Source organism: Cyprinus carpio, chromosome A14, assembly GCF_018340385.1.
Source record: "Cyprinus carpio isolate SPL01 chromosome A14, ASM1834038v1, whole genome shotgun sequence".
Taxonomy (NCBI): domain Eukaryota; kingdom Metazoa; phylum Chordata; class Actinopteri; order Cypriniformes; family Cyprinidae; genus Cyprinus; species Cyprinus carpio.
Genome location: NC_056585.1, coordinates 5,038,175 through 5,053,297, shown reverse-complemented (window position 1 = coordinate 5,053,297; position 15,123 = coordinate 5,038,175). Strand labels below are relative to the sequence as shown.

Here is a 15,123-nt window from a genome sequence, read left to right as displayed (position 1 = left end):
ACAGTTTATGTTTGATATTCATTTTTATTTATTTTTATCTTTATTTTACATCTTCACTGTTTCTTAGGGCAATGTGATTTGGTAGCCTTGTAATACCAAACTCTGTGACTTTCGCTTTGCTTCGTATACAGAGTCTGGAAGGGCAATAATTTGATAAGCGTTTACCTTCTCGTTGGGTGTTGGGGTTGGTGGTGTTTGGTGGCACCTGTCTGAATGTTAAAAATCATTGGTGTACCCTTAAGCCAATCTCACATAAACTTTGGTTATGACGTAGGTTATTGGCCCGCTCAGCTGTCCGCCTCGAACTTCTGCTGTAAACACAGGTATGCTGTCGAAAACAAAACCATCATCAAGTCGAAATATTGGCAGATTTGCAGATTTTGTTGAAGTAACAGAGGTGTGGAGTTCAAATCCCCGCATCCCAAGTGTACAATTATTGCAATCTAACCATAATAGTTGACAGTATAGAACAAACAAGAACTTATTTGCAGGCCAACTTGTCAACAGTGAGGAGTTAGTTTTTCAACACGCTCTTCGTTTCAGTTCGAGGTCTTGCGAAATTGACGTCTCATTGTATTGCAAGATTACAGCGCAGGACAATGAGTGCAATTATTCAAGGACTGGAAAAGAAAGGAGACACATGTTCCTGTCAACAATGGTGGCGCCCTTCGAGCTCGCCGATAAAATAGACTGAGGATACACACTCTAAAATACTCAAAGGCGACCATAAAAAAATTCCCCTCCATGATTTCTTGTACATTTGTTGACACAAAGCCTGTGCAAGCACACAGACCGCGTCTTTCGTTTCCTCCTTAAATCTTGATCATCCATGAGGGTCACCCTAGGGGGACAAGTATCACAATTATACCTTTGCCAGACTTTGGCCTCCCCAGTTTCTTGCTGGATGATCGGTAACACTTGATAATTCCCACTTTTCCAAAACCGTCAATTCGGTGCTTAGTGTATACGTCACGGTTCTCAGCCCCACCTCTCATTAGTTTGGTCGGCTGATGCGGAGCCAGAGAGAATCTGGTGCTGGTATGCTATATCAGAACTGGAGTACATAAGCAAACTGAAATTGAGCGGGAAGTATGAAGTCTGACATAGTCAGGGCTAGTGATTTGGGTATATTTGTGGTATATATATGTTTTAGTAGTGAAGATAAGTTTGTGTTAGATTTGGTGTGAGACGCCATGTTATTGCAAAAGGTTTGGTTTGTAGCCTAGTTAAAAGGATTTAGATTTCATGATGGAGCTAGTTTTGGTGAAGGATCCCTGGACGAAAAACACTGGAGAACCCTGAACTCAGTGATGTATACGTTTTGATGGCTATACAAATGTCTCCTAAATTTCTAGGGAAGAAACCCGCACATCCCCAACCTGTGCAATAAAACGTGCAATACATCCAACTATCTATACTTATATTTATTACATGAATGTTATTGATTTAATAATCTTATCATCTATCCTCTGTAAACTTGGGGAGTGTGACAAACAGAGTAGAGGACCCATCGTGCACAAGGCTTTTATGTAAAAGCGTAGTTAGACAGGCAAGGTGTCAGACACTTGTAAAATCTAGAGATGGGGACATTTGGAAACTGAGGCTTGGAACCTGTTTTACTCTATTGAAGCAGGACTGGTTCTGAAAGACTTGTGGCCGAGAGGCTTATATCACATCTCCGTGATCACGTGACTGATGAAGTTGGTGGCCTTCCATACGTCACAATTGAAACACCTGAAGTGAGGTGACTGATTCAAATCTTTTGCCGACGGCTTTATTTATTATAAAGAGACAAGAAATGCTTGGTGTTTCCTCCCTGCTTATTGGTAACATAGTAACACTTTCATGTGTGGAATGTTGTCTCTCAGGATGAATACAACAGCTGCTATTGCTGAGTATTGCTTATGTTGAGACTGGATCAACAAGATGTTTGAATCATTTGAAGTGGCTGCACTAACTGCACCTGACCACTAGATTGTCACTGGTGGGGTCGGTCTTTGAGGCTGTTGAATCTGTTTTGGTACAATCAGGTAAAAGCTGTTTAAAGCTTTCAAAGGCTTATGCCAATCTCTAGCAAAACCAAGGAAAAAGCAAAAATGAGTAATCCGATACACGGGCAATGGTCAGGGCAGGCAGGCAAACAATCAAAAACAAGGAAACAGTCCAGGGTCAAAAGCAAGGCACAGGACCCGTTTACATATTTATTTTTAATCACTTGTTTATTTTGTTATCGGTGTCTTGTCATCTGTCATCCTGTCAGTGCACTGGAAGCTTCTGTCACCAAGACAAATTCCTTGTGTGTGTAAGCACACCTGGCAATAAAGCTCTTTCTTATTCTGATTCTGGATCATAAGTGGGTGGGCTATGACATGTCAGGCCTGTCCGTGGCTACAACCATGCTTGATAGTTAATAGTCTGTCTTGAGGGCTAAGCCCCCGTAGATTAAATCCTAGACCCACCCCTAATTCGTTATCCGGGCATGTGAAGACATGGTGGAAGACAAATCATCTCTAAACGCTATGAAATAAGTGCTCATCATGTGTTCTCTGAGAAGACAGCAGGATGCTCCCCACATGGGGCCCTGTAGCTTTTTGGCTAGGATAAATATTATATGAACAAATCATTTCCATTTCCTTCTTGTGTAGGTCATAAAACTACTTACTTTTTTAAAATTAATGAAAACACCAGGGGATATCAATCAAAAAATAATCTTGTGTCAACCACCTAGTGATTAATTGGGTAATTCATTGCTAATGATGTTTAAATGTACTTTTTGTATGTTTTATACGATGTTGAAACTTTGTATCAAGACCCACTAGCATTTCTGCTCATTATAGTGAATCGCTTGTTTTCCCTCATTTGTAAGTCTGTTTAAGAATAAAGCAATGTATAATGCATGAGATGACGACTGTCTGTTTATATTGGGGTTAAGTGTATAGGTTGCATCCTCCACATATGACAAAAGCTCACTTCACTTGAATGTGTGACACAAATTACAGATCCTGGGGAAACCCATCACATCTGTCTAATTTTAAAATCACTACATTTGTTTCGAAAACAGTTTTTCATGTATGTAGTCTCTGAAACTTTAGTTTATAAAGTTAGTTTATGTCCATGTAACAGCGGTTCACTTTTAAGTCACTGTAAAAGCAAAACTTTACAAGTTCAATTTATTAGCCTTTTATTGTCACGAAAATGAGATTGGAGGGAATTGGGTGTAACACTAAAGTATGGTCACAGTTTTTGTGCTTTTTGGTAACACTTTTTTTTTTAAGATTATGTAAGTTTATTGATTTATATGATTCTTATATGTTTTTATGAAGATACTTCCTTCTTTAATGAAGCCATGTGTCACACTGAATGAGAGAGTTAAAAAAAAAAAAGATCCTGAATCCTGCTGGACTAAAAGTAACATTTAATGAGTTTGTTGTTAAATCATGTTAAAATGATTTTTTAGAAGTGACCCGTTAATGCAAGACAAACCATTTCTGATGTCGGTTTAGTGGTTTGGGCTTCATTCAGTTTAAGTAGAAAAAATGCTGAGAAACAGGGGGTGCATTCAGTATTTTTCAAAACCTCTGGGGTTAATCTGGATCTCCTGAACAGTTTTTTTTCTTTTGTGTTCATTCTATTCATGCTGACTAAACATTTCATCTTTTCTGGAATCAGAATATTTTGTCTTAACTGTTGACTTGCATGCAGGTTTGTCCGGACTTCAAAAACAAGAGGACAGACTTTGTAATTTCAGTTTTATTTTTTTATTTTTTATTATGATCTGCAGTTATTACAAGTAATAGAGCTTTGATGTATTGATATTAAGTAATAAATTTTTTTTTTCTATTAATTTTTAAAGTGAATTATTCAAAAATATTATAATCAATTTAAATTATGCTTTTAAAGTTTATGTTTACTTATTCTGAATGTTTTTTTCATTTGAAATCTTAAAATCTGAATATTTTAAGGCCATTTCACCTCTCAAAAATACAGAAAAAAATAAAAATCTAGCAATGACCAAAAAACAAAAAAGCTAAATATTTTAAATGTTAATGTCTAATTCAAACGGACACAATTCAAATCTGAAATTTTTTTTAAAACTCCATAAAACGAACACTTTAGATTGATTGTCGTCATTAAACCTCTTGTTCCATTTGTATTTGCTGATGTTTTCAGAGTTAACGATGTGTAATAGAAACTCAGTTCTGACTGTGGTCAGAGGAGAATCCAAACAAAGTATCATTCTGTATCGGCCCCATTAGATGTATGATCCAAACTCTCATAGCTTCCTGTTTTTGAATATTTTCTCCATTTGTCTGGGATCTCACAACACACAAAAGTTTTATCGTAGAGTTTTCCAATTGTCTTTGAATTGCTCAAAAACCCAACTTCCATTTACGGCAAGATCGAAAGGTCGGGGGTTGATGCTCCAGTCTGCAAAAACCCTCCTGCTTTTCTGTATCTGTGCTGGGGAGTATTTTATCGAGTTATTGGGATAAAAAATACTGATTTTCTGTTTGCTACTGCTGATGGGGCAGATTTTAACAGCTAAGTCTCTTGATCCCTTGTAAGAAAACCCCTGCAATTCCGTTACCTTGTGGAACAACACTGTGATCTCCATCATGGTTTCAAAGGTGTTGGTGCAGGTGGCCCCACAGAACGGACACTAAACCAAACCCAGCATTGACACAAGTGATCAATTACAATCTCATCGGGCCCCTAAATTTTGTAGTCCAGATTTACTGGAAACGTCTCTGTGTTGAATCTATGCTGATCTCAGACATTAAAGCAGTAAGTTTTTTGTCGTACCCACATTTTTAGGAGTTTGAAATCAACTAATCAAGTTTTCACTCCATTGAATCTTTTTCCAGAAAAGATCGCTCATCTGAGAGCTGCTGTGTAAAACTTTCCACCACAAACCAGCATTCCTCTGTTCACTTGAACATGTTCAGTAGATTCATGTGCTGCTTTCATGATCTTCTGCGCAGAATTCAATGTTCTCCTTCACCCGGGGGGGAAAAACACTGCGACTGAACTTATCATGATGTACCGACTGACCCATCTCTGATGAAACTCTTAAAGAGATCTCTGGGTTTGTGAATGTAGTTCCAGTTTTTGTCAAATTCCTCCTCTTCTCCCAGTGTCTTTCAGGATGTGCTTTCTCCAGATTTGATCTGTTTCCTTCATTTGTTCACAGTTTTTCTCATTTCATCTGTCAGATCTCTGGCGGGTTTTCTTGTAGACACTTGCTCAATGGGCTTCTTTAAGTTTCTGACAGATGATCTCACCAAAAATAGATGCTGATGCAGCTCCATGACATATTTCTGGAAAATCCGTGTAAATTTTTTTCTTTTTCTCTCAGCATATATGACAGGCATTGGCATTTTCTGAACAGTCTGTTTTTGGTCAGTTACCCATTTCATTTGCTCTCTTACAGATGGAAAAACCAAATCAATGAAGAATTGTTTTTGAACACACATTTACAGATCCTCCTCATATTTGTTACACTTTTCTGATAAATCTGTGAGTTGTTGAATGTAGCGATGTTGTATCCCACCCTTGAAATGTTAAATGACGATGATTGTGTCTGTCTGCTGAACAACATCTGTAACTAATGATCTTTTTTGGGATGTCACCTTTTTTGATAGAGCATAACCAAGACTCTCTTTATCTTTTGAGAAAACTCCACTGGATCTTTTTACCTTTACATAATCATAATAATTCATCACTAAGAAAACATCGCGTCTCGCCTTCCAGTGATCTACAGGAGTTCCATAGCTGGCACTGAGGATCTCTCTCAAATCTTCATTATGTCAATGTCTTTGATTGCACGAGTGTCCTTTGATGATCTTTTTCACACTCTTTTTCCAAAATCAAATCAAACTTTTATTCAGTTTTTCTTCCCCATGTGCTTTGTTTTGAGTTTAAGGCAAGTTCTTTGCTCTTTTCAGAAGAGTGTTTTCATGTCGGTCTCAGAGCATAAATCCTTTTTTCAGTCCTCGCTGCTGAAGAATCTCATAAAAATTTCCTCTTTTTTTCTCTGATAATGTTTTCCCGAAGCTCTTGATTTTGATTTAAAATGAGTTTTCCACTGAATCAGTATACGTCATCCTTGTTTTCTCAAAAATTCAGACATTGATTTATTCACTTCCTCACTTGTGTCTTCAGTTCTCTTTGAAGATCAGTTTCCAACCTCATGAATTACTTCATTTTCATTTTGTTGTGTATTTGTTCTTGGTTCCATCATGGCTCTGCGAGACTCCAGGACCACTTGCTGTATTCGGTCTCCAGTTTCCGTAGGCGAGATCTCCAGAGCATTCTGAATCTGAAGACGAATCGTTCTTTTCAGTAAGTCCTCCCAGAGATCTTTATGTGATCTTTTAAGTGTGCCAGCATATTCCATTGATTGTGTGGCATGAGAAAGAAAGATTTCTTTAATTCTTGAATGTTCTCACAATGGGTTTGGGTTTGGTGGAGCCATTGGGGGGTTTTCCCTCCCAGAGGGAAGCAAAATACTTCACATCATTCTAAAAATCAAATCTAATGACATCACTGAAACATTCGCATCAGAGTCTTCATCTTTAGCAGTGAGTTTTGTCATCTCATCCGGTCTCCTGCAGTCGTCCTCTTCCCTCCATGTTTCCTCTCCAGTTGTGACCTCTAAAAATGTTCTGGTGACAAACACACAGCTGGGATTCGGTCTGACCTTCTTCATCCTCATGAAAGCCCCTGAAAAACAATCCGAAGAATTCCTGCATCTCAATGGGTTTCTCCAAAGATGTTGATCAGTGTCAGATTTCCAAGACCTACAACAAATGTTGCCAATTCACTGTCATGATTTTTGTTGACCTTCCAGCAGTTCTCGGCATGAAGACCCTTGTTTCAACAACCAGAATATAGTCAGTGTTCATCGTTTTTTCATCTCGTCTGGACTCTGATCAGCTGCATGAAAGCTCCTCTGGTTGTTCGCCACACTGACGGGAGACTGCAGTCCAAACATGGCGTTCAGCATGGTGGATTCCCAGGCTCTGAAGCCCTTTAAAAAGACAGCACGAAGACTCTTTGGTCTCCCAGTTTTGGATGAGTTGATCTGAAACAGCAGAGATCCAGATCATGGAACATGACAGCATCTCCATCCATCAGCTCCAGTGGAGATCCAGAGTCATCGTCTCTGCTGCGAGGGCTCGGGAGAGAAGGAAGTGAACCTGCAAGTCTTTCTTGTTCTCATTACAAATGAACATGATTCATAGATCTGACCGATTTCCCTCAGATGTGCTCCAAACCAAAAGGTCACAGCTTGAATCTCCTCTGATATTTTTTCAAGGTCTATTTGTTCAGCTTTGAGTTGTTCAGATTTCCCAAAGTTTTTTTTTCAGTTTTTTAACTTTTGACCATGTTTCATCATAATTGTGATGAGACAAAAAGGGCAGCTGAAGTATATTCATCCAAGAGGATTCTGAGCCATTTAAGGAAAAACATCTTTCTCATGTTCACTTTGTGAGTTCATTTTTTAGTGAGGAACTTAATGAAGTCACTGATTTTAAATGAATGCTGCTGTTGACGGATATTCATCGATTTGTGTTTGGTTTTCTACTGATGTCTATTTCTTTCTCTTCTGCTCACGAGGGCGATGTAGTTCTCTGTTCTTCTGACTCCACTGATGCCACAGTTTCCCCTGATGAGGCAGAAATGATTCTTTGATTTCCGTCAGATCTTTCTTCTCCAGTAAAACTCATATCATATGCTGGGCTGCTTCTCTTCCTCTCCTGCAGTCATCATCATCTTCCTCATCTACTCTGATGTCTGAATGTTTGGACACATCTTCAAGTCTGAAAGTGGAGGATGATTCTGAGACACAATCATTTATAATTCTTCTGAGTTCATCAGATACATCTGACTGACTTCTGTTTTTCAAACCAATTTTGAATTTCCCTTTCATCATCTCAATTACAGCAGACTGATCCTCAGTAAAGAGACAAATGAGGGGCTTTCTGTTGTTGTACAGGTTTTGGATCTTTGCTGCATGTCTGTCATTCCTGTCGAGTCGTGGTAGAAGAACAACATTGACTGAGCTCATGTCAGTGAGGATCTGCAGCTGTTTCTCATGGTCCTCCTGCATCACCGTGTAGATTACATAACGCCACACACTCACTGAATTTATCTGTGTTTTTCCCAGAGGGGCAGAACCAGGCGATCTCCACCACTCCGTCCATCAGTTCTCTGGTTCTGCTGCTGCCCTGGCAGTTCCTGTGGAAGAACGTGTTTGTGTTTCTCATTAATCAGACTGTTCATCAGCTGAGACTTGGATGAAGACACAGAGCCAAACCTGAAGAAAAACACCATTGGAGTTTCTGTCTTGTAGATCAGTTGGGTTTGACTGATGATTTCATTGTTGATGTTTCCAGCTCTTTTGATGATTTGTCTGAATGTCCAGAGAGGAAACTCTCAATCTGTTGAGTGAATGGATCAGGAACAAGCAGAGGCAAAGCGTATGACACGTGGGACAGTTTAGTCACCATCAGCTGCTTCAGCAAACCATCAGCACAATGAAACATGGCCATCTGAACATCCATGGGGTGAATTCGCTCAGGCTGCCTTGTTCCTTTGTTTGGACAAGGACTCTGCTTGAATATATCAGCATTATATTCAGATAAGTCAGTATATCTTTTGTGTGTGATCCTGTTGACTTGTCTTATTTACATGAATGTATCTTGCTCTGTAGTTCATCATGAGTACTTTTTGTAGGAAAGTCTGAACCAGCGCCTCCTCAGCACAAGATTCATGGAACTGTAATGAATGTTCAGTTATCTGAAGGACATCTGAAGTTATCAGTTTATTGCAGCGCTTGCCTTCAAGATGAAGTTTGTGAAATAAATGCTTTATTTTTTCTCTTCCAATCTTTTCCTGTTGTACGTGTTGATCTGATCTGACTCCTGTGGTTTCCTTGTGTTCCTCCCTGTTACATAGACAGAATAGATTTTTTTGTGTTAATAGAATTTGAAACAATTTTTGCAACACATTGAAAAATTCACATGAAATTGATATTGATTGCAAGAAAAGCCAAAGTTACACATGTATCTTCACAGGTTCATGTTGTTTGGAATTAATTTTATGTTACCATAAGCTACAAAATATAAAACAAATCTAATAACTACAGTTCTTGAATGTTTTTCTGTGAATACTTTTACTGAGTCATTAGATGTAGAGTCTTCAGTCATTTGCTCAGGGATTCTGTTTCCTGTTACACACTTCTCTGTGTTTTCAGATGAATCTGTAAAAGAGAAAACAGCATTAACTTCAGTGTTGGGAGTAAACGCATACAAAAGTAACGCATTACAGTAACATATTACTTTTGCTGTAATGCAGTAGTGTAAGGCATTTCTAATCAATTTTCAGTAATATTTTACTCAGTACATGTTCAGTAAAGCTTGCGTTACAACACACTTTTAGCCCAAAATTTAATAGTTCAAAGAAAAAGAAAAAAAAAAAAAACATCAACACCGAAAGACATTCATGAATCAAAAATGCAGCAAATAAGTTCTATTTCCTGTTCATGGTCAGGCATCAGCTGCGTGTGGTGTCGAAGTTGGAAATAAAGTCTAAACGACAGCTTCTGATATATTTGTTTAACAATTTTTTTATTCATCTCTCTTGCTGGTGGAACCGGCTCGCTGTTAGCCCGGCTCGCACTGGCCAGTGGAAAAAGCGGCTAGGGGTGAAGATTGCAGAAGACTGTACATTCGTGAGATGGACGTATGCGCATCTTGTCATTTTTGCAATTGCATATGGCATTAAAGTTTACATATAGTCCTGTGTTGTCTAATATGAATAGACCCAAGCAATTCACAGATATTGTCAGATCACTTTACCTCTACCATACTTTTAACAGACTTGGATCGTTTGTGCAAATTCTGGCTGTCATCCTTTCTTGCATTGTCTTGAGGCCTTCACTTTGCAAATTATAAGCTATATTTGGATAGCCCACAGTCATTATGCTTCATCAATATGCCCTCTACTGGATGTAAAAATGCTCTGCAGTAATTTTGTCATTTCAGATTGTTATATTTTTACTTCTGTAGTTATTTTGGTGAAAGTAACTCAAAAGTAATACAGGAGTAATGTAACGCATTACAATTCTGAGACAGTAATATTGTAAGGTAAGGAATTACTTTTAAATGACAGTAACAAGTAATCTATAACGTATTACAGTTTGGAAGTAACTTGCACAACACTGTTAATCTTACACCCTTATGTCTTCAGGAGAAGCACATTCATTAAAGACAGCTGTAGTTATGACATCTGCAATTATCAAAAAAATAAAAAAATAAAAAATAATACTAATAATAATAAATTAAAATAAATAAAATAAATAAGTAAAAAAATAAATACATTAATTTTCATTAAACATGAAGAAAATTTAAAGGTTAAAATAAGGGTCAAAGTATGGAAGTATGAGATTTTACTATTGATGTACTATTGTGCAAAGTTTAAAAGGTGTTTAAAAAAAGACCACATCATTAAATTCTCCAAAATTATTTGAAATGGGCGAATTCAAATATTTATTTATTTATATTAAATTTTTTGCTTGAAACTAATTAAAATATAAATGAGGATAACTGTACAGTGTGATGAATATTAATAACTCAAATTATTATTATTATTTGGGGCCCTTTTGCAGTTAATGCGTCTTTTCTTCTCCACTTGTTTTTTTTTTTTTTTTTCTGACTCCACTGTCCCAGTGAGCTTTTTGTCCAATAATCATCTTACGTTTTCAATTTCTGTATTGCATTAGTTTTGAATATTTCTCATAGGGATATGTACTGTATTTTCCGCACTATAAGGCGCACCTAAGAGCCTTAAATTTTCTCAAAAATCGGCCGTGCGCCTTATAATCTGGTGCGCCTTATGTGTGCACTGAGTTCCCAAAATCTGTAAAAAATGTTGTTGTGCGACTTAAGCGCTCCGCTTGATTGACTGTTGGACCATTTCCCGCTGACACAGGGACGTAAATGAAAATGACAGACTGTAAAAAATATGCATAATAAAATTATCGTAGACATGTGCCGATATTCAGTAATGCGATATATCGCGGTAATGAATATGCATGATATTGTTATCGTGGGCACTTCTAAATACCGTGAATAATTATATATTACAAAGATTATTCAGAATTTGGAATGCATTTAAAGAATATTTTTCCCATCAACTGCTCAAAATGCACAACACGGCTGTATGCTGCTTGAAAGAAAGCATGCGCTCTGATGTAAACAAGCATTTAAGAGAAGCACGTGGAGGAACACGTGAGACACGCGTTGAATGAAAGCACATTCACTCTCTGACAGCAGATGGCGCTAAACTGCAGCCCTTAGCCTGTAAACCCCATTAACAAAGCAGCTGCTACTTTCTAAACCATTTTTAAATAATTTTAAATTCATTCAGATTTGTGGATTTGCTATGGTGTTCATCACAGAGCAAAATACTTTAATATTTAGACTTAATAGGCTATTTATTTAAAACTTTTTTTTTTTAATCTGGACTACAACATGCCCTAGATATTGTTTGAAAGTGTTTTGATTCTTTACTGTTCATTCACACTTTACATTAGGGCTTCTTTAGTTAACAAACTGCCAATGAAAAATTCTTCTAAACATTCATTCATCTTAGGTATTCCAATATTTAATAACACATTGTTAAAATTGAAAGTTGCAACTGTGCTATTTAATCAGCTAACATGAACCAAGACTTGTATTTTTTATAACAAAAGATTAGTAACTTCTGTAGCAAATGTAGCTATTGCTCATTGTTTAGCTGTGCATTTATTGAATGAGCACTATGCGATGTCCGAACTGATTACACTATATTTTATGTATTGCACTATTATTTTATGTAAAATCATTTTCTATTTTTAAACTGTCTTAAATTCTTTTTAAGTCAATTTTAAAATAATTTTCAAAGTTCTAAAATCGCTTGTTTTATTTTTGAGGTTATTTTTCCTCATGTTTTTTTTACTTTTTTTATGTAAAGCACTTTGAATTACCATTGTGTACAAAATGTGCTATATAAATAAACTTTGCCTTGTGTTAATGCATTAAACTAAGGTTAACTAATGATGTGTCTTATTGTAAAGTGATACCTATTGGTCTTTATAGTTCTTTTGCACTTTAATGTGTAAAACTTTTAACTTTAGATATTTTTTTCTGTATTGCTTTATTGTATTTAAATGTTCAGTTATTTTGTTATAAGAAAAAAGTTATTTAACTTGTTATACTGTTTTATAACCACTTTTTTAAAACTAAATTTCAATACCGTGATAATACCGTATACCGTGACAAAACATTATCAATTAATCGCAACAGGAAAATTTGATACCGGCATATCCCTAAAAGAGACCGGATGGTTTTTTCCACGCATCACCGTCCCTGTTGATCTGCGACTCCATGCGCGCCCATCTCACCACTACTGTGAAAAACCAAGTGAAGCAAATGAATTCGGAGCTTGCCATCATTCCGGGAGGATTAACAAAAGAACTCCAACCGCTGGATATTGGTGTAAACAGGGTGTTCAAAGTGAAGTTGCGAGCGGCGTGGGAGCGATAGATGACAGACAGCGAACACATCTTTACTAAGACTGGGAGGCAGCGCCGGGCAAGTTACGCCACCATATGTGAATGGATTGTGGATGCCTGGGCTAAGGTATCTGCTTTAACTGTTGTCCGAGCTTTCGCAAAAGCCGGCATCATTGCTGAACAGCCACCTGGCAACGAGACTGACTCCGACAATGATGAGAGGGAACCCAGCATGTTTGGTGGCGAAATTGCCCAGCTGTTTCAATTCAGACACAGAAGATGAGGACTTTGATGGATTTGTGGGAGAAGATTGATTTAAAAAATAATGTGAGTGTATTGTTAAATAGTAGAATAAAGTTCAACTAAACTCACTGTTTTGCTTCCGTTACCTTTTTTTTTTGTAGACCGTATGTTTTACCATGCACCTTATAACACGGTGCGCCTTATGTATGGATTAAGTACAGAAATAGACCCCGTAATTGAGACTGTGCCTTATAATCCGGTGCGCCTTATGGTGCGGAAAATACAGTAATCATTTTTGACTTTTCAGTCTGAGTTAAACCTCTTTTTTTTGGCTCATTCTGTAAATGAAAAATTGCCTAATTATTCTGCACATCTGAATATAAGGAGTTTTTCTCTTCCAGCCTTCAAAAAATCATCAGAATATCAACGTGCCTAATAATGACGCAAGCGGTGTAAATCAATAAAGGTTTTGGTAACACTTTATAATAAGGTCTCATTTGTTAACATTAGCAAATGCATTAACTAACATGACAAAACAATGAACAATATTTTTCACAGAATTTATTAATGTTTGTTCATGTTAGTTCACAGTGCATTAACCAGATAAAATGTTAGTTACTTTTTTAATGTTTAAGTTTTGAATATTAAGACATACTATATAATTATTGTTCATGATAATTAATATAGTTAATGTTAATAACTGAAATATTATTGTAAAGTGTTACTAAAGTTTTATATATTGTTCTGTGTATGTCTTTCACAGTCTTGGTGGTTTGGATTAACCCTTTAATTGCCGTATCCCTTAAAACCAGACTGCCAGAGGGTTACTATAAATGCATGTGCCCACTGCGCAGTTTATTGCTATATTATTATTATTTTATTTTTTTATTTTACCTGGCATTAGAGGAGGCTGCTCTCTTTCTGTCTTCTTGCTCCATGACCTGTCTGTCTGTGGAAAATTGTCTCTCTGGGAAGATTCATGGATGATGGTGTGAGTTACAAGCTACATGTAAAAATAACAAATCAGGGAAACAGGTTTAAAAAAAACAGGGAATCACAATATGCATTAATATTATAATATGCACAAAATAGCAGTATTTTAGCTGCTTTGTGATTATTATGATAACAAATTCCTGAACACATAAACACACATACACACGTTGGGCAGAAACAAGAACATTATGCAGAGAGAATGTTTTCTAAGAGCATGCTTGGATTTTTCTTGCCCATGATGAGCAAGAGTATTTCAGAACCACAAAGGATTCTTGTTGGCATTCTGTGGATGGAGATGATGCGCTTGTTCACAGTGAGCTTAAATTCATGATAAAATGGCATTGAGGATCATCCTAGGTACATTTTTATAAAAGAGGCCCCTAGATTTCTAAGCCCTGCACTCTATTTTCTATTTGCTGCAAAATGGTAATGTTAATTCTATCAGCTTTTGTGAAAAAAAATTGCAGTGAATTACAGTGTGCACTGCTTTACTTTTTTAATGTTAACATATCACTGTAATGGAATGATTAATAAAGCACATTATAATTTAATATTTTACACTAAACTAATAGAGTGATACTTATTTTGGTAGTTTGTTTTAGTTAAGTCTAATCAGTTTGAAAGGATATAGCATGCTAAGTCAGACCAGTCTGAAGGTATGACCTGTGTTAAGTGCATGCAAGTTCTCAAGCCAGTATAATAAAACTTACCATCTCTAGTGCTTCTGTCTGTAATTGTCTGTGCCTATGTGATCCAAAAATAGCAGATTTTGCTCCTGCAGCAAGTCCTAATCCTCCCAGTAATTCTTGGCTAAATCCAGTTGCTCCTGCTGATGCTGCTGATACTCCCAGTGATGCACTTCCTGCTGCTGCTGATACTCCCAGTGATGCTTCTGATTCTGTTTGTAATGCTCCTCTTGATAATGCAGATTCTGCTTGTGATACAGCTGACTCTGCTTGTGATGCTGCTAAGTCTGCATGTGATGCTGCTGATTCTGCTTGTGGTGTTCCTCTCCTGATGCTGCTGTTTCTGCATGTGATGCTACTGATTGTGTTTGTAATGATTCCTCCTGATGTTACTGATTCTGCATGTGATGCTGCTGATTCTGCTTGAGATCCTGCTGATTCTGCTTGAGATGCTAGTGATTCTGCTTCTGATGCTGCTGATTCTGTTTGTAATGCTTCTCTTGATGCTGTTGATTCTGTTTGTGATGCTACTGATTCTGGTTGTGATGTTCCTCCTGATCCTGCCAATTCTTCATGTGTTGCTGCTGGTTCTGCTTGTGATGCTCCTCCTGATTCTGATTGTGCTGCTCCTCCTAATGCTAA

General features: G+C 37.1%; 1 protein-coding gene across 1 annotated transcript; it reads right to left on the bottom strand.

Moving 5' to 3' along the window:
* Positions 1 to 9,074: 9,074 nt before the first annotated feature.
* Positions 9,075 to 14,885, bottom strand: LOC122147375. The gene is made up of 4 exons (XM_042769656.1): positions 14,875 to 14,885; positions 14,506 to 14,809; positions 13,697 to 13,805; positions 9,075 to 9,265 (listed from the first exon to the last, which is right to left on the bottom strand). Exons 1-4 carry the CDS (start codon positions 14,883 to 14,885, stop codon positions 9,075 to 9,077), a joined length of 615 nt encoding a protein of 204 aa, XP_042625590.1.
* Between the last annotated feature and the right edge of the window lie 238 nt (positions 14,886 to 15,123).